The 20,582-nt window shown below is 36.0% G+C and overlaps 1 protein-coding gene across 16 annotated transcripts in view; it reads right to left on the bottom strand.

The window, feature by feature from the left end:
* Positions 1-20,582, bottom strand: part of FAM172A (family with sequence similarity 172 member A) — a 523,432-nt gene that overhangs the window by 92,157 nt on the left and 410,693 nt on the right. Inside the window, exon 11 of one of the 16 annotated variants that reach the window (XM_033179123.1) lies at positions 13,833-14,074. The exons of the other annotated variants lie outside the window; for them this stretch is intronic. Within the exon in view, the coding sequence (XP_033035014.1) occupies positions 13,854-14,074 (221 nt within the window). The 3' untranslated portion in view covers positions 13,833-13,853. Of the gene's footprint in view, positions 1-13,832; positions 14,075-20,582 lie in introns of those variants that run through there. 16 annotated transcript variants of the gene reach the window in all.

Raw genomic sequence — 20,582 nt, 5'->3', positions numbered from 1 at the left:
TTGCCCAGAATTCATTGGGAGGCTGAACAACTTTGTTTTGCTTTAGAAGTGTTGTCAACAAAATTTTACTGAAATGTAAGGATTACATTGGCAAAAAATAAAGGATTTACTCTTTTGTATTTACTTTTCATGACGTCCAAAAGCAGCCAGGTTTTCTCGCCTACATAATACAATGTAAGATCTACTTGCAAAGATTGGGGAAGTCTGAAATGAAGTAAGTTTACCAAATATTCATAAGGCATCTAATTACGTATTTGTACCATAATCATTATGTTACACTTAATTTTTAATACTACACTCAATTTTTTTATTTTAAAAATGCATTATTTTTTAGCATTTATTCTATTAAAGTAAGTATTTAAGGGTATAAATTTCTCATTTCTCTGGTTAGTAATCTAGCTACACTAAAACGTTTTTGTTATTTTCCTTTTTTTTTGAGATGGAGTCTCACTCTGTCACCCAGGCTGGAGTGCAGTGGTGTGATTTCGGCTCACTGCAACCTCTGCCTCCTGGGTTCGAGAAATTCTCCTGCCTCAGCCTCCCAAATAGCTGGAATTACAGATGCTGGCCTCCACGCCTGGCTAATTTTTGTATTTTTAGTAGAGAAGGGGTTTTGCTATGTTGGCCAGGCTGGTCTTGCATTCCTGACCTCAGGTGATCCACCCGCCTTGGCCTCCCAAAGTGCTGGGATTACAGGCATGAGCCACCACGCTCGGCCAGTATTTTCTAAATTTCTTTGTTGATCTTTTAATTATTTGGAAGACTTTTACTTTAATATCTTCTCTACCCATTTACTCTTTTTCTCAATTTTTATTGTAAAAATGTTCAAATGGATAAGAATTTCAGTAGTGCTATGAATGCCCATATGCCTTTCCTATAGATTCAACAATTGTTAACATTTTGCCACATTTGTTTCATCTTTTCATTCCCTGTACATGTATTTTTTTTTCTCTGAATCATTTGAGAGCTACAAACAAAAATAATTTAACAACTGCACCTCATGAATTTGAATTTAATGCCAAAGTCACAAGAGTCATATTGGGATACATTTTTAAAATTATAGTCATCCACCTTCATAAAAGTTTTAAAAAGGCACTATAATTATCTTGACTTTTCTGTAAAATTCCTAGGAAGGTGACATGTTTTCTATTTCTTTGCTATGATAACAGTCTCGTGTCTGACTTTGAGTTATTGTTTCACCTTGAAGGGTCCCCTACATCAGCAGTCCCCAACCTTTTTGGCACCAGGGACTGGTTTTGTGGAAGACAAATTTTCCACACACGGGGAGTGGGGGATGGTTTCAGGATGAAACTGTTCCACCTCAGATCATCACGCGTTAGATTCTCATAAGAAGCTCAACCTAGATCCTTCGCATGTGGAGCTCACAGCAGGATTCGGCTCCTATGAGAATCTAATGCCTCTGCTGATCTGACGGGAGGCGGAGCTCAGGCGGTAATGCCGGCTCACTGCTCACTGTTCACCTCCGCTGTGTGACCTAGTTCCTAACAGGCCAGGGACCAGTACTGGTCCATGGCCTCTGGGTTGGGGACCCCTGCTCTGCACCTTCCAATTCATCTTCTTTTTTCCAAGTCCTGTCTTCCATAAACGCTACCACACACATATATATATACATTTATTCCATTAGCCTTGGAATAGTTAAAGCACTTGCATGTAACCTTGTCTCATCTGGGTACCTATTTTCTGCTCTAATTTGAAATTTAAATTTAAAGGATATAAAGTTTCAGGTATAAGATTTATTAGTTCTGGGGATCTAATGTACACCATGGTGAATGTAGTAAAATACTGTATTATATATTTGAAGTTTGCTAAGAAAGTAGATGGTAAGTGTTCCTACCACCCACCCCCACCCCACCACACACACAAATGGTAACTATGTAATGGAATTAATATGGACTGATTGTGGTAATCATTTCACAAGGTATACACATGTCAATCATCATGTTGTATACCTTGAATTTTTACAATTTTTATTTGTCAATTATGGCCCAATAAAGCTGAGGAGCAATGCATTTTACCTGCATGCTACATTGCCTCAATGAAATCATAAGGTCCTCCAGGACAGGGTCCAGGATTTTTTTACCCCATGGTTGGTAGATACTAAAATTCTTTCTCAACTTAATTTAAATCTTCATAGTACGATATTGGTTAAAGAAAGTAAATTGCAGAGGGCTGGGCATGGTGGCTCACGCCTGTAATCCCAGCACTTTGGGAGGCTGAGGTGGGTGGATCACGAGGTCAGGAGTTCGAGACCGGCCTGGCCAACATGGTGAAACCCCGTCTCTACTAAAAATACAAAAATTAGCTGGGCATGGAAGTGCGTGCCTGTAATCCTAGCTACTTGGGAAGCTGAGGCAGGAGAATCACTTCAATCCAGGAGGCAGAGGTTGCAGTGAGTCAAGATTGTGCCATTGCACTCCAGCCTGGGTGACGGGGCAAGACTCCGTCTCGAAAAAAAAAAGAAAATAAATTGCAGATTATATATACTTTTATTGTGTTACATAGAATAAGGTGCTATAAATTCATAGAAATTAAAACCATAGTCTAGTCGACTATTTTTGCTCCATTGAATCTAACCTCATATATGTATACATACACATATATATGTATTTCCAATCCTATAATTTTTCAAGTGATGAAACAGACCCATAGAAGTTAAATGATTGACTTCACAGTATAAAACTTTTAAGAAGCAAAACTAAAGCTATAATTAAATGAGTTAATACATACAAGTGCTTATACCAGGGCCTAGTTAATACAGGAGAGGCTTAAATATTTTTGGCTTCAGAATCAAGGTTGTTGGATGTCTAGTTCAGTGCATTTTCCAATACAACACATTACCTCAGAACTTTACGGTAACACAGTAAAGACAACCATTTCAGGAGCATATTATGCATTCTTTAATGAGCAAGAGTTACACAATAAGAGATCAGCCAGAGGGTGTCATCAGAACAGGCAAACTGGTAGTCTATGGGCCTGATATAAATGGCTGCCATTTTATTTGACCTCTTTAATAGTTTAAAAATTTTTAGTTAGTTGCAACAGTTAAAATTATAGAAATCTGAAATAAATATTCAGACTTTTGACTTCTTTGGGAAAACCGGGAAATCTGACAACACTGGGCTTGCATTGCTCCATGTCACCCATCAGTTGGAGTTTGAATTTCCTACTCCTGCTCTTCTGCTAAAGTCTGATTATGATTAGCGCACAAAATGATGACTGAATCATGTAGTAAGAGCTACATCAGTCAGAAAATACTAAGTGATATTTGCTAACCATATGTAATTGCTAGCCACACACACATAGCTATTTCCTAAATTAGAAAAATTGATTGTTATAATACGGAATAAAAATAAAGGTGACTGTAGTATTTAAAGGGTAACTGGAATTTAACCAGAAAATGTATTTAAAGAGACGAGCCCCCTCCCTACAGTTCAGTTACATAAGGTACCAATGTATTTTTCTTTTATGGGAAAATACTGGTTCAATAACTTTGATTCATATGTTAAATAAAAACAAATGACACAACTTTATTTGGAATATTTTTTCCCTTAATTTAAATATAGCCCTTAAGATCTGCAAACATTTTAGTTAGTCTGCTTTTGACCTGAACTAAGCAGCTATAAGAAAAAAAAAATAAAAATAAAAATAGGTTACAACACATTAAATATCCTCCCTCTGCCACCTTACACTTTTTGGTGCTAAAACATATGCTCTGCCACCTGCAGATAAAAGTCACACACTGAGAGTGTATATTCTGACAAGAATTACTAGTTTCAAGCATGCCTGGTGATTTTGGACAGTAGCACTTAAGAAACCTTCAATCTGGCAGTTTTACCACCGCACATTTTTGAAAGCATTCCTACAGCCTAAAGTTGTACAAATTTTGGGATCTGACCTTTGGGAGAAAACAAAATAAAACGAAACAAAAAGGATCCTAGGGTAGCATTTTGATCCAACTGGTTCTATTTTTTTTGGGGGGGGGGCGTCACATACATATCTCCCCCTGCTCAATTTCACATCTCAATGACAAGTTGCCAAGGGTAATTTGAATTTTTTAAAAAAAATTTCTGATGGGGTAAACCTCTATTGTAATATGAGGAGAACTTCTATTCCTACATACACTGGGAACATCTGTCGTAAGAGTTAAAAATTATTGTTATTCCATAAAAAATTTATTTTCCTATTTTTATGTTTCCTTTACTCTCAGTTACTTTTCTACTTTATCTTATTTGTTTGCTGTTTCATCTTGTTCCATAAAGGGTTTGGGGATGTACAAAAATGAACCCAGACAGGACTTCCGAAGATGGCAAGTGAAGAAGTTGGCAAATCCTCTTCCCCTGAACAACTAAAAAGGTGGCAAAATTGTCAAGTACAACCATTTCAGCACTCCAGAAATCAACCAAAAGCAAAAAAACTAACTGAGAAATGTTTATTCAAGGAAATCTGCTGTGTTACAGGTAAGGTCAGTGGCAATCTGTGGCGAGTAGCTTGGTAGCAGAGCAGTGCTTCCAGAGCATGACTGGCTGTGAAAACCTGCAGCTTCCCTGCTAGAAGGGGCTGACATTTACAGTAGAAGGAGAGAAACCCATGCCCAATCATATTATCCTCAAGTAAAGCAAATTCGGTGGAAAACCAACCACAAAAACCCCGGCCTTGCTAGTCTGAGGTTGTGGTCTTGCTTGGGGCGAGTGGTAGACCAGTAGACTAGCTAGAAATTCAATAGGGAGATCCTGGAAATGAGTGAGCAGCTGAGAGACTAGATGAACTCCCGCACATTCCTAGCTGACGGAGAGGATGAGCGCTGGGACAGAAGTCCCAGGATAGCCTGGTAGAGAAGGAACGCTAAGGCAGACTTGGCAACTTTGACTACACCCTGTAACTCAAAACATGGATCCACCCACAGAGTCTTACTAGCTTCGGGTGATTGAACAAAAACTCTGACCATTAAGCTATGTAGGCAAAGAAGTCATTATCTAGGAGCTGGCCTAAAATAAAATTAAAATTGAAAACAAACAAACAAACAAAAACAACCCACCGAACTATCAACATCTACATTTTGAAGAGGGGACAGAGTCTGCAGATTAAGTCAAGTTTCTAAAAACAGAAGAAAATGAAAGACCAGAAGCAACAACAAAGATCCTCAAGGCAAATGATCAGAATCTACAGTTGCTCTCATTACTCCTGTTCAATATTGTACATGAGGTTGCAGCCAGTACAGTAAGGCAAGAAAAGAACTTAAGGGCATATATATTAGGAAGGAAGATATACATGGTTTTTACTCATAGTTGGCATGATCCTGTATGTAGAAAATCCTAAATATTATATTAAAATAAATCTAGAATGAATAAACAAGTTTTAGCTAGGTCACAAATACAGAATCAATATGCAAAAATCAATTTTAATTCTCAAACTAGCAATAAACAATTCAAAATTGAAATTAAGAAAAGAATTCCACTCAAGAAATAGAGGAAATAATCCTAAAATTTATATTGAACCACAAAAGACACAGAATAGCCAAAGCCATCCCAAGCAAAAAAACCAAACCGAAGGAATCATATTACCTGACTTCAAATTATACTACAGAGCTATAGTAACCAAAACAACATGGTACTGGCATAAAAACAGACACATAGACCAATGGAACAGGGTAGAGAACCCAGAAATAAACCCAAACATCTACATTGAACTCATTTTCAACAAAGGTGCCAAGAACATACACTGGGAAAAGGACAGTCTCCTTAATAAATGGTGCTGGGAAAACTGGAAGTCCACATGCAGAAGAATGAAACTAGACCCTTAGCTGTCACCATATACAAAAATCAAATCAAAATGGATTAAAGATTTAAATCTAAGACCCAAAACTATGAGCCTACAAAAAGAAAACATTGGGGAAACTCTCTGGGACATTTAACTAGGAAAAGATTTCTTGAGTAATAACTCAAAAATTCAGGCAATCAAAGCAAAAATGGACAAACGGTATCAGATCAAGTTTAAAAGATACTGCACAGATAAGAAAACAATCAACAAAGTGACAATGCCCAGAATGGGAGAAAATATCTGCAAACTGCCCATCTGACAAGAGATTAATAAACAGAACATATAAGGAGCTCAAACAACTCAAAAGGAAAAAAAAAATCTAATAATCCAATTTAAAAATGTGCAAAAGATCTGAATAGACATTTCACAAAAGAAGACATACAGATGGCCAACAGGTACATGAAAAAATGTTCAACATCACTAATCATCAGAGAAATGCAAATCAAAACTACAATGAGATATCTTACTCCAGTTAAAATGGTTTATATCCAAAAGACAGACAATAACGAATTTTGGCAAGGATGTGGAGAAAGGAAAACCCTTGTACGTTGTTGGTGGGAATGTAAAATAGTACAACCACTGTGGATGTTCCCAAAAAACTAAAAATAGAGCTACCATATGATCTAGCAAACCCACTGCTAGGTATATGCCCCAAAGAAAGGGAATCAGTATATTGAAGATATATCTACACTCTCACTGGAAAAACATAGTATAAAATTTTCATTGTCATAAGATAAAAAGAAACAACTGGTGAAGCATTGAATTCTAAGGAAGATTTCTCCTGTGGGTTCTCCTAAGAGAGGACCTCATGAAATATAGGGAACTACTTCCTTTAAAATAGCGAGCCCTGAATGGTTTACAGGGGTGCGGAGATAGTGATCCTCAGCCCTCAGTGGCAATAGGACTAGGGCAGCTAAAGCCCTGTGCCTGTGGCCTCCAGCCTTTAGCAGTTCCCTGCAACTATTCCAGGATGCTGGAAAAATACATTTTTTGTAATATGTGCCACAAAATAAAAAGCACTTTGCTTAAAGATATCTGTAACATCTGTAACATGCAGTTTCACATAATTTTCTTTTAACAAGCTGATTACAAAACATAAATGCAATTCGTTAAAAACATTTCTGCAAGGGGCTAAAGATGTCCAGTTATTTGATATCTGGCTTCATTTATCCCATAGTATTATATGTGGCTACTAAATGCATCTGAACTCCTTTTAGGTGGCATTTATGTTAATTAGTTTAAGTTATTTATTAACAAGGTCAGCTTTATTTGCCACATGACCAAGTCTGGCCAAATGGGCTGGTGGTGCTACCAGGTGCAAGCTCATGCTTCCCAACACTTCAGAAACTCTGAAAGGTTCCCCTCTACAAATCCATTTCTTCACATGCAAGTTTTAAGCTCACTGTAAGCACAGACGAACTACACTGCATAATCACATATTCACATTACTTATTAGAAAGTGACCTTAGATTAAAAAAATTATAGATGACTTTTAGTTTGAACCTTCTCCTTCCCCTCATTTTAAGTTAATTCTACACAGGGTGACTGTTTCTAATGTGTGTCACTGGAGAGCACTAAGATTCTACCCTTCAGAATTTTCACAAGGCATGAAATTTCAGGTAAAATTGCTGGTACTGAGACCCACCAATAAGGGCTGTGGCTTATGGCTCCGTATAGTCTCCTGGTCACCTGCAACTCTTACTCAGGAGAATATTCCTATTGGAGTTTTCCCAATAAATATGACTTTGAAGATCTAGTCTTGATAAGTACATTATTCAATCTTTATGGTTCTTTACTCCATTAGTCATATCACCGCACCAGAGTTACACCAACTATAGACAGTAAAATCATCTTACATATTAATTTCCCACATGGCACATCAGATTCCTGCATCAAGAATTCCTGTTTTAAATAAAAAATTTAGGTTCTTGCCTGTATAACCACAATATTCCATTTAATTATAAAGAAATTCATTCCTCTCTTAATTAACTTTTACTATCTATAAAAGTGAAACAAGAGGACTTTACTCTACTTATATGTGCATTACAATACATTTTGTGAAAGAAATCTATAAATACACTTGTATTTCTAAAATGTATATATAATCAAAAGTACAAATGTGAGGACAGCAAACAGGAAAAAGTAGTGAGTATTTAGCACTTACGGATAGAACTTAAGCAAAAACTATAGCTAAATTTTTTTAAAGCACCTTTAAGTCTCTTTATTAATTTTTAAAATTTATTACAAATACACAACTGCATTCTGATGCAGTCCCCTTAAGTCATCTTGTTAAATTTTTTGTCATAACATGTGTTACTGTAGTTCTACACTTTTACCTTTGCACTTTGTAGCATGTAGCAGAGCACCATAATTAACCACTGGTAGGAAGTGTTTACGTTAGTTCTCAAAAGGTTAAGAAGCTGATTATAGCTAAAATCAGCTTTGCCTGAGGCTTCAGGGGCTCTGTGTAATCAAATTAGACAAGCAGGGCATAGTGTCACCTAACACAAACCAGTGGCACTTTCTTCTTTGCAGTGATCCTTCCCCCCCGACTTTTTTTTTTTTTTATTAGGGAAACAACTCATGCTTTATGCTTTTACCAGATAATTTTGAAAGACTTGTTCCTAATAAATTTGGTATGCAATTTCCTAAGATGTCCACTTCTTTAAAAGAAATGAGAACATGTAGAGAAAATTTTGAAAAAAAAAAATGCTTGTTAGAAAAGAAATTTACATTTAGAGACACAGATTTTTTAAAGAAAGTATTTTCACAAAAGGCAGGTGATGATATTATCACGTGTACCTAATATTATGGACACTTTCTAGCTTTAGACAGACTGTCAGTTTTGTTTTGCAGAAAACCACACAATGGCTTATCTGCTTCAGAGAACTTTATAAACATGATAGGTAACACATTAGCATTTCTAAGAAACCATGGGAACCCTCTCTGCTGAGTGATAGCTCTTCCTTTCTCCATCTCTACTCTTTGAAGCTGGGCAAGGTAAACTATATAATAGATGTATTTAAGAAGGAGGTTTAATACGGTGAAGAGAAGAGCAAACTAGTCCTACTTCAGAAACCCTCTACAAGGTTCTATATTTAAATGCAGAAAGATGTATTAGCCAAGTATAAATCTTGTTACGTTTGAGTCTAAAGAGAACAAAATCATGAACACTAAAGAGAATGAGAAAGAACAGCAATGGCAAATTTAAATAAAAATCTAGAATATTCTTCTCAGCAAAATTTATAAACTACTGTTAAGAGATAACATTTATTACATCTTTATCTTCCTATATTTGACTTTGAACTTTTGATTCAATTCTACATATTTATTACTTTGCTTGAAATACAGAAGCAAAATGAATGTAAACATCCTACAAATGAGTGATCAAGAGAAAATGAGTTTTACTAATGATTTATTCTGAGCAATAAAATCAAAACTTGTTATTTTAATCGATCAAGTCATAAAGAGTTCCTGGAAAAGTCAAATCTTGCTATTTGCACAGTCAGACAATTTCTGCTAATCCAGCAGTACTTAAAAATTCACATGTGGTTAGTTTGTCTTGCCATAGCTGTATATCATATTTCTGTACTACAAGCTGTGCAAAAAAAAAAAAAAAAAAAAAAAATCAATATGCCAAGTTTAACGAAAGGACAGGAAACATGATGTTCTCCTATATTTTCAATAAAGCTCAAATGACTCTGCCGTTCATACTCAGTACAATTTATGGCTGAGAAATGTATTCTTCAATTGAAAAAAATCTACAATGGAATGAATTATATAAATTCAGAGTTGAAGTTCTGCTTTATTTCATAGTAACAATTTATTTAGAAGATTCTGACATTCTGATTCAATGTGCACAGTATAATCAGCCATTCAGAGGCATATTTTTTTTTCTTGATGAAGGCTGAAGTACTGTGTATTCTTTAGATCAAAGAAATATATACTATTTATGATAATACTTTGTTATACATATTTAATTTAGATTTTGGAGACTTTTTTTCTAATTTCTCTCTTCACATGGGAAATATATGATGAGATGGTATCTACTGAGCAAATGCTTTAAATTATAACACAAAGAAAAAAATTCCAGTGGATCCTGAGCTACTGCATTGGTTAATTTATTCTAGATTTTACATCGTCGTTTACTGCTGCGGAAGTACATTATGTGTGGAAGTAGATTAGGATGAAAATGCTGAGAATGAGGTAGGAGTGGTCATGACCAATAGGTCAGCACAGAGTGGTGTCACTTCTGCCTTCTCAACTCAGCGATGTGGAACTAAGTGTGGCAAAACAACCAGAAAGTTGGAGTTCAGCCAAACTATTCAGAACTGTTGCCACAGTTGCTTTTTTTTTTTTTTTTTTTTTTAAGTAAAGGAAGAATTGGCTTTGGAATCTTTAAAAGGGCCTTATACATAGAAAATGGGAAGGGCCATATAGATAGAAAAGAGAAAAGTGCAACAATACACATACACAGAGGAATTTATTTACACTTGTGAAAAATTCTTTGGTAATTTCTCTTCATTCCAATAACCAGAGGTAAATGGATTAATGACAGCTGAAAAAAGTATGTCACTGATGAGTATGGAAGGTATAAACTATGATATAAAACATACTCAGAGAACTGCACGTGTTCCTAACTTTCTATTAATGTGTCGTATTTATAAGACGAATTTCACTCATAGATTAAGGCACCATTTAAAAAAGAATAGGCATAAATTCCTGATATTAATGTTACTATAAATGATCATTCTGTATAATTCATATTTTTTTTTTTTTTTTTTTGAGACTGAGTCTCAGGCTGTCACACAGGTTGTGGCACAGGCTGGAGTGCAATGGCATGATCTCGGCTAACTTCAATCTCCATCTCCTGGGTTCAAGCAATTCTCCTGCCTCAGTCTCCTGAGTAGCTGGGATTATAGGTACGCATCACCATGATCGGCTAAGTTTTGTATTTTTAGTAGAGATGAGGTTTCACCATGTTGGTCAGGCTGGTCTCGAACTCGTGACCTTGTGATCCACCTACCTCGGCCTCCCAGGTGCTGGGATTACAGGTGTGAGCCACCACTCCTGGCCAATATTCTTATTTCAAAATAGAGTATGCGTGGTGGCTCACGCCTGTAATCCCAGCACTTTGGGAGGCTGAGGCAGGCGGATCACAAGGTCAGGAGATCGAGACTATCCTCGCTAATACGGTGAAACCCCGTCTCTACTAAAAATACAAAACAAAATTAGTCGGGCATGGTGGCGGGCGCCTGTAGTCCCAGCTACTTGGGAGGTTGAGGCAGGAGAATGGCGTGAACCCGGGAGGCGGAGCTTGCAGTGAGCCGAGATTGTGTCACTGCACTCCAGCCTGGGCGACAGTGAGACTCCCTCTCAACAACAACAACAACAAAAAAGAGTATGGCTCAGAATAGTGATAGGAAGTTTTTTATATCCAAAACTCAGAATAACAGAACTTAGAGAAAAAAATATATCAAGGCATACAAATCATAATTTAATGTATGTTAAAGTTGACTCTGTAATGTCTGCAACTACATTAACAGTCATATATAATCCCCAGTTACTTGTAAGGCCCTAATATATAATTTATTCCCAGGAAATGAAAGACTTAACACTTCTGAAAAATATCTAATTGTCCCGACAACGATGACAACAACAACAGCAGCAGCAACAACAACAACAACAACAACGTCTGTCCATTTTACTTCTAAGGAGTGGTTTCTTTTTTTTTTTTTTGAGATGGAGTCTTGCTCTGTGGCCCAGGCTGGAGTGCAGTGGCCAGATCTCAGCTCACTGCAAGCTCCGCCTCCCGGGTTTACGCCATTCTCCTGCCTCAGCCTCCCGAGTAGCTGGGACTACAGGCGCCCGCCACCTCGCCCGGCTAGTTTTTTGTATTTTTTTAGTAGAGACGGGGTTTCACCGTGTTAGCCAGGATGGTCTCGATCTCCTGACCTCGTGATCCGCCCGTCTCGGCCTCCCAAAGTGCTGGGATTACAGGCTTGAGCCACCACGCCCGGCCAGGAGTGGTTTCTTAATGAGAAGTCATACCGTAACATATTACTGATTTTTGGCTAAATGGCGATTTAAATTATTTTTCTACCTTTATTTAATGTTTCCCAGCTTTTTTCTCATCTCTCTAAAGGTTCTTTGGTAGTATCTCTTCCTATTTCACTGGAAACCATCTATTTATGAGATTTCCCTATCACTTTACTGCCAATAAATCAAACCTACTGATTCACTTCTGATGCAGACGCCTGATTTCCATTCTTTAGGCAACACTGGCAGTTCTCTCTTGGACGTCTTCTGTAGACATCCTATCATTTCTTTAAACTCAATGGATGGGGCTCATCTTAACTTTTTCTAGCACTCCTTCATTTTCGCAGCATCACTGGGTATCCTCACTTCTTGCCTGCCCACACAGGAGATTTCTCCATAACTTTTATATTCCTTAAAATGTCAAAACCTTCATAAAATTATCCTGAGTTTTCTACCATGGCTGTGGTCTGTAGGCCAAAATAAACCAGCTGTTACAAGCTGAAACATTTGATCTGTTTGAGCTCCTAGGCTATATAGTGCTTATTTAATTCTGTCTGAATTAAGGCATTAGAAAAGAATCTTAGAGCTGCAAAGTATAGAAACCATCTACCTAACCATCTAATATTTAAAAGATTACAGATCCAGAGAAGTTCAACTGGCCCAAAGCCACATATGGTTAGTGATTCTCATCTTTTTGCACTCACCATGTGTTTTTTTTTTTTTTAGTCCTTTGCAATTATTATGCTCCTCAAAACAGAACTGGAGAGAACAATCAATTAGATTTGCCACAGGTAACATTTCTACCACTCCCAGTCAGCATATTCCTTCTATTTTTACTATTATATCTTCCATGCACTTTTTCACCACATCTCAAGGTGATGATTATCTGATTCTCCCTTTATCTGCCTGTTAAAACATGTGTGCGAGGCTCTCTTGCTTACAAGCTGCTGTGATCACATTATTTCCTTGTAGAAACTGCTTAAGTCAAACTGAACATTTCCAAATATCCATCTACTATCTATCTCCAAAACCTAAAATTTTAGCATCTCATTTTTCCTACCTGTTTGGTTTGATTCCTTTAAGTAACACAGACAGAAAATCCTTTGGTTTCTATTTCAGCACTCCGAAAATTTGTTGAGCTTCTTTTCTCATTTTCCTTATGCTTACTTTTCTGAGCACTTCAGAGTAGGTTCCTCCTCTTCCAATCTTTAGCACCAAAAGAGATGTGCATCAATTTTGCTGTTTCCCATATCTACTCAGGCCATCATGCCGTTTCCTTTTCAAATCCTGTCAGGATACCCGTTTATGAATTCTTTGCAAAACCCATCTAATTACTGGACTGCAGTCAACAGCTATCGCTTAATCTTCAATTCTGTTTCCTCATATCCTTTAATTTTAGAAACATAGAACCCTAGAATTGAAGTAGATATTAAAGATGTGTTATTCTAATCTCTCCAATGTAAAAATTCCCTTTATCAAATTCTTGAAAAGTGGTTATTAAGCCTTCATTTGACTGCTTCAAAAGATGGAAAGCTCGGCAGTTTACAATGCAGCCCATTCCATTTCTTAAAACAATTCAATAATTATATTGAGCCTCTTTAGTTTCCATAATCCACAATCAAAGCCTCTGTCATAATGTCTATTTAGAACCTCATCTATAGTTCAGGGTTAAGATCAGCTAAATCATTAAGTCTTCTCTGAGTTCTTTCGGTACCATATCTTTAAGATCTGGATGCTATTTATTCAGTCTCAAGAGATGCTTTCCCCCAGTGGTATTGAACATTTACTACCAACTGTGCCAAATAATTCAATAATATAAAAATTTCAACTGGACCATTAAGAGAAAAAATGAAAATCTTCAAATGATACTAGTTCTACAGTTTTCCAAGAAACTGGTCTGCATAAGATGTAACTTGTGATAAGGTAGTGAGTTGGTTAAAAGTCTAAGAGAAGCTCGCACGCTAATATATTAACTTTCACAGAGCAAGAAAACTATATACCCATGAGACTTTATTTCTCTTGCTTAAAAAGTAATTACATTTCAGGCATTTATGATGAGTAATCTGTGTTTTGGTTTTCCTCATTTTTACTTTGTTAAAAGTCAAATTAAGTGCCAGACTCACTGTTTTCTTTTTCATTGCGCGATGCCTAACTAAAGTGGTAGGTGTATACTCACCTTCACGTGTATATTCTGCTTCTGAAATAAAATGGTTGAAAAACATTATATTTAATGTCAACATACCCCAAAGCCTTGTTGTGAAAGGCACAATTTTGAAAAAAGTGAATAAATGAATAATATAGTTTAATAGTATAATCTTAAGATTAAGGAAACAGGCTAATTCTCTCAACTGGTTTAAGTTTCATTGAAAGGGTAGTTTTTAATTTGATAGGTTTGTAAAGAGGGAAGGCAGGAAGCAGAGGGGTGGAGCCTAGCAAGGCAGCTCTGTAAGATGAATTGCTGTCCGGGTGAAGCAGCTGGTTACAGTAATAGCTGGAAACCGTAAGTGTTACAGGCTTTGAAGTCAGTTCAGCTTTGATGTCTTACTCTCATAGTTAATCATAAGATAGTATGGAAGGGGCAAAAAATAAGGCTTTCCAACACTGTGCTTGGTGTCATTGCTCAGGAAATCCTAGCATGAAAAAAGATTGGTGTCTGTGTGAACTTTAAGGGTAGCATTAGTCTGTTCCTTTTTAAAAGAGTTTTAAAGTATTGATGCACGAATTAACATATTTGTTAGTTTGAGGCAAGTACATGGACATGTAGGAACATGCTTAATTTTGTTATTAGAACATGTGAATCAATCAATAAGGACACACATTAATAATTATGTGGGTTTGTTATCATGCTAGGTACTGCTCAGATGAAGTTATATAGCTGTGGTTCCCAACGTTGAGGAACTTACTAGCTGAGGACTAATAATCTTGCCGCAGGAAGTTAAAACTTCACAGGAAGGAGCCTTAGACATCATCTAATCCAAGACCAAAGTCCATAGAAGATGGCCTGTTCTGGAAACAAGAGATCAAACTGCCAAGTATACACATGGATTAAATCAACCGCAATAAATAGGCAATATGAAGAAATGAAGGGATAGAAGCACCTTGTGAGTTCTTGGAGAGAAGAAAAATTATGGGAATTTCATGTTTCAATAGAGCATTGTTTCCCTATTAATTTGTGCAACACTTTTATGTATTTTGCTATCTGCACAAACTACCAGCACTACTAAAATACCTAGCATTTCCTTTATCTCAACTCACTTTCTCTATTTGCCTAGTCCCAAACAATAACATCCACTAAATGGGTTTTGTGTTATTCTGATACATATTAGAATAAACAAATAACTATTAAAATAAAACATAGTTTACCTATGAGCCACCAGTGGTGTGTGTATAAAACATGAAGGCGGAGGATTCATGGGAAGAATACATCGTTATTATTTCTTTGGGTACTTAAATAAGAACTATGGATTTAAAGTCTGTGCTCTTAAAGTATTTAAATGTGTCCTTAATGTGTGTTCAGTGACCTAGATAATCTGAATTTAAAATATTCTTTTCTTTGGGGTTGTGTGGTTTGATCCTTCTCATCTTAAAACTTTGTTTAGTTATTGGGACCTATGCCGACTTACTTTATGCACAGTAAATAATGTGTACTTTAAAAAAATCTATAATGTGTATCATAATAATGACAGCCTGAGATTAAGACTGCAAAACAAAAAGTTGAAAGGGAAAAAGTTTCCTTTCGACTTTTTCTCAACAGTGCTATCTTGCTGCTTTAAAAGAAAAAAAAAACTTTCTAGCTTTTCTAGGTAGAAACTAACTACAGGAACAACCTTACATATATTACTTTAATGGGAAAAGAAAAAGAATGATTAAAGTTCTGGGGCATTCCTCTTGTTTACGTGTTGGTATCACATAAGAGGAGGAAGCCAAAGCCAGACGCTAGAAGAAAGGGGTTAACTATACCTCATGGAAGCGAGGCTATTCCTCTGTTACATTCTTGTCCTTTAACTGCATTAGAACTGACTGTAAACATAAACAAAAGCCACTGGTGGGCAATTAAATTTGAAGAAGTAGCCCATAAAAACTGGAATATTCAGCATGTATTAGAATCAGTTACACAACATCTGATTTAATAGTTAGATTTTGAGCGTTCCTCTTATAATACATGTTAAATGTTCTCAACAAATCATATTCTACAATGCAGTAAAATGACAATTTCAATGTAGTCTGAGGTTGGCAGGACAAGAATATTAAAGCAAATTAAACCATAATCTTTCATTTACATTTAGAGGTTAAAAATCTGTAGTCATTTGTGACAAGAACTTTAAAATGAATTTGCCATTCCCAAAGTCATCTCAGTAGACAGGAAGGAGGAACTTGGCATGGGACCAACAAATTCTGAGAGAGCAACACCTCAAGGTTAGAGGGCACTGATGACTTCAACAAATCTCACCAGCTAAGGCAACAGATTAAGCTGGGAGATAGGATGCCCTACAACCTTAACCTGTTAATACCTTTAAATTCTTAAGAGTGACCTCTAGTCTGCTCTTTCATATTAGTTGTTAGTTACACTAATTACAGCTTAACTGGTATTGTTGGCACCAGTTTTTCTCCCAAAAGACATGTAGAGAAAGGTTATCTCTAATAGCCTCAAATGACTTCAGTCAAATTCTGTTGTGCACATTAGGAACACCTACCTCTAGTTTTGAATGAGTCTTTTATAGACATCAAAGCAAAGACACTAAAAGCAACTTGTGTTTGTGGATTCTAGAAAGCATTTCATAAAGGAAGCTGTAAAAACAGGAACAGTAACTTCTCCTGTAACTAGAACTTTAGAATGGTTTAAAACAGGTAATTTGTTTTATTTTTTTAATGTTTATTTTCAACAAACAGTGGCTGGTGATGTCACATACAAGGAGCTAGTTATACCTTATCAATGCTAGTGAAGTAAAAATACTTGGCCCATGAAATCCCCTCAAAATGGATGGTTTTAAGAAAGGGATAATGACATTTCTCTCACAACCTTTTAGAGCTGTTTTAACTTCAACATTTACATTGACGTTAACCTAAGATTCCACGGAGTTGTGCCTAGGATTCCAAAGCCCATTTACAAAGATTCAAATACCATCTGTGAAGCTGCCATAAATTATTCTGTAACATTAATCTTTAAACAAGGCACTAAATCAGAGTAGAAACACACCAGAGAGATTTAGAGCAAGAGTCATAACTGAATTATTGAGATTAATGTAAACAGCTTCACGCATAAGAATTGCAGGTTCTTAATATCAGATTGTTTTTGCTTTGAATGAAACATAAGATTTCTTCTAAATCTTAAAAATAAATTACTAATATTTAAATGACACTGACACTGTTTTTTTTTTTTATTTTTTTCATACGAAAAGAAGAGTGAAAATGACCAGTGAATGGAGCTGTTAACCTAAGGGTGCTCTGAGTTAAGAAATACATTAACAAAAATCTGATGTTACAAAATAGACAGAGTAGGGAGTAATTAACATCACCAAAAGAAACTTCACTTTACAAAAGGGAATCTTTAAACCAAACCTAGTGTTCTCAAAAGATGTGGACCAATAGATATTTGACTTAAATGAACTCTTTGGGGGAAACAAAGACCTATAACAGTCAATTATAGTATCATGTGTCATCACATCCAAGACACCATTGATTATAAGATTCATCATTACTTTTTGTATCATTTAGAAAGAAAAACATTGCCAATTAAGCTATGGCATGATGCTTTCTTATCACTTATTGCAAGATGTATTCCAACTTTAGCTAGTTAAAATTATGTCTTATAATTAATGAAATAAAATATTTTATAATAAATTGACTTGTTTATCAATATATCAAATGATGAAATTGTTTTAGTGAGAGCAAGTCGGTTTTGAAATATAGTCACTAGGTGATACAGTAATCCTCCCTTATCCCCCAGTGGATGCCTGAAATCATGGATAGTACCAAACCCTAGATATACAGTGTTTTGTTTTATGCATGCATACCTATGATAAAGTTTAATTTATAAATCAGGCAGAGTAAGAGATGAACAACAGTAAGTAACAGTAAGATAGAACAATTATCACAATATGCTATCATCACTACTCTTGCCCTTTGGGGTCATTATTAAGTAAAATAAGGATTATGTGAACACAAGTACTACAATACTGCCACAGCTGATACAGTAACTGAGACAGCTATTAAGTGACTAATGGGAGGGTGGCATATATGGAGTGAATATTCTGGACAAAGGGATGATTAATATTCCATGAGGGACAGAGAAGGATAGTGTGAGAGTTCATCATACTACTTAGAATGATGCGCAACTTAAAACTTAAGAATTGTTTATTTCTGGAATTTTACATTTAATATTTTTTGGCCATGACTGACTGTAAGTAACTGAAACTGTGGAAAGCAAAATTGCAAATAAGGGGGGAACTACTGTATTAAATAAGTTTGCTCTGTGTAAAGCATTGAAAGGACATTAACCGTATATTTTCTACCTTCTCTGAGGATATAAGAGGAAGAACAGTAGCTGGTATAGTGATTTTAGTTTGCTTGACTAATTTATTGATGAACCAATACCCCTATTCCTTTCCACTAGGAATTTAAGGCAGACTACAAGAAAATCATATACAACAAAGTTATTTCAGAAATGAAAAACAGAAAATCAGAACTGGGGAAAAGAACAAAAACAAGAGCACTGTCAGAATTAATTAGATATAAACATAATTTATGCATAACAATCTAGGTTCTAGGTCCTTATTTTTCACTGCAATTTCAAAATAAAACATGTTTATCAGTGAGATTTTAGGGATTACTTTGCCTGAAGCTTAGCAACAAATGAGATGACAAATACAAGGACCTTGCTAATCCCAAAGAATTTCTATAAAACTGATTATTAGAATCTGTTATTTGTTAAAAAGATAGATACCAAATGAAAGTATGATCAAGACAGAAATTAAGTACTGGTAAGAATAACCCCAAAATATTAGCAGCTCTCCCTTAAAAAGATTAAATTGGTTGTACCAGAAGAGAAAATATTATTAATATGAAGAGCTAACAGACTGGTCTCTGTATGCTTACATGTTCTCCTGGTCTGTGGTACCAATGCCAGTAAGCTATCTTCGGATATAGGTAGGTGGATCAGTGGGCTCATGTCAGGGATTATAGGCTCTGAATGAAATGAACAGTACTGAAAGAAAGCCCTCCACATAGCAGGCCTCAGGCTTTATGTGGTAATTGGTTGATACAGCAAAAATGATTTGGGGCACTGTGCTAACATTGAGGTCTATTCCAGAATCACAGATTCGAATATCAGTCAAGTGATGGATCAGTTCTAGTGTTTATAATATTGGATCTTCCTGTGTGCAGTATCCTACATTTTCTCTTTTCTCTGTATCAGAAACCTGAGATCTAATTGTGGCCCGTATATTAAATTTTTCAAGAAACTGGAAAAGTTGACACAAGGAAAATGATGGTCGACATATTCAAAACTCTTCTCTGAGGAAGCATTTCTCTTCAACTCCATATAGTCTTCACTGGGCTGTCAATTACAATACCATGCCCTACCCCCAACCCCCTCATAGATACGGTACTGGCTCAGGCTGGCCAATCACAGCCTGTCCTAATACGTGACCTCTTTGGCTTCAGTGATATTTAGATGCTAGGGCAGAGAGAAGGCTGTTTCTCTCGGATTATGCTGAATAGAAGTTGCTGCGACTGCCTGTAGATACCCTGCCTGTTTGTGTGAAAAAGCCCTTTCTGCGAGAAAGAAAGAATGAGGCCAACAGGCAAAGAAAAGTAGAAAGAGAAACGGAAGGAGTTTGGATGACAGAGTTTGAGTCCCAGGATCTGTTGATACCAGAAGTAGATCTACATCTGGGTTTTTCAGTTTACATGAATCAATACTTTTCTTTTTCTTTTTTGGAAGAAGCTTGAATTGGGCTTATGTAACTTAAAATGAAGAGTCTGTACTAGTACAGTAACTGAAAAGAGTAGATTGTATTCAGCTTCTTTTTCAGTGCTATAAAACATGAGCTTGATATTCATGTATTCATGTTTGAATTCGTCTACATATTTGAATATGTAAAATTACTATACAGTAAATTATAATAGTGGCATTTTAAAATGCTAATATGTGTTTAAGGGCAAGAAGTTTCTAGATTATCCATGTAAATGCTATAGATAACTAAAAGTGGTAGGCAATCCAAAGTTATTCATATTCAGTTTTCTAATACTTCATAATAATGATAGAAGGAGGGATAGTGGGAGAGAGGAGTTTATTTTCCTGATTATGTTTTACTTGGCATAATTAAAAGTAGTTTGCATTTGCTGAGAAGATACTAGTTTGGTAGTGGGAAAATGTGGCATAGAAAATATACTGGGAAACAAGGAGAAGCTAGTCTAAGATGATGGTTCATTGTGGATAATTTCCCAAATAAACAATGTATTCATAAACAACTGAAAACTAGCTATAGCTATCTCTCTTGGGTAAGAGGGCAGAAGCATTGGACAATAACAGGGTTAGTACATGCTTTCCAGAAGACAATGTGAAAATTCATTCTGGAAAAGCATTTACTAACCCTTTTAAACTATAATATTTAAACTCTAACATGTAAAACATTTTAAGAGCTGGTTGGAAAACAACTCATCTGGCATTATGATTCGGATGAGCTATATTCTACCTCAAGTTG

The sequence above is a fragment of the Trachypithecus francoisi genome, unplaced genomic scaffold, assembly GCF_009764315.1.
Source record: "Trachypithecus francoisi isolate TF-2019V2 unplaced genomic scaffold, Tfra_2.0 Lachesis_group2, whole genome shotgun sequence".
In the NCBI taxonomy this organism is placed as follows: Eukaryota; Metazoa; Chordata; class Mammalia; order Primates; family Cercopithecidae; genus Trachypithecus; species Trachypithecus francoisi.
Note: the sequence above shows the minus strand (reverse complement) of the source record. Positions and strands in the feature narration are given on the sequence as shown.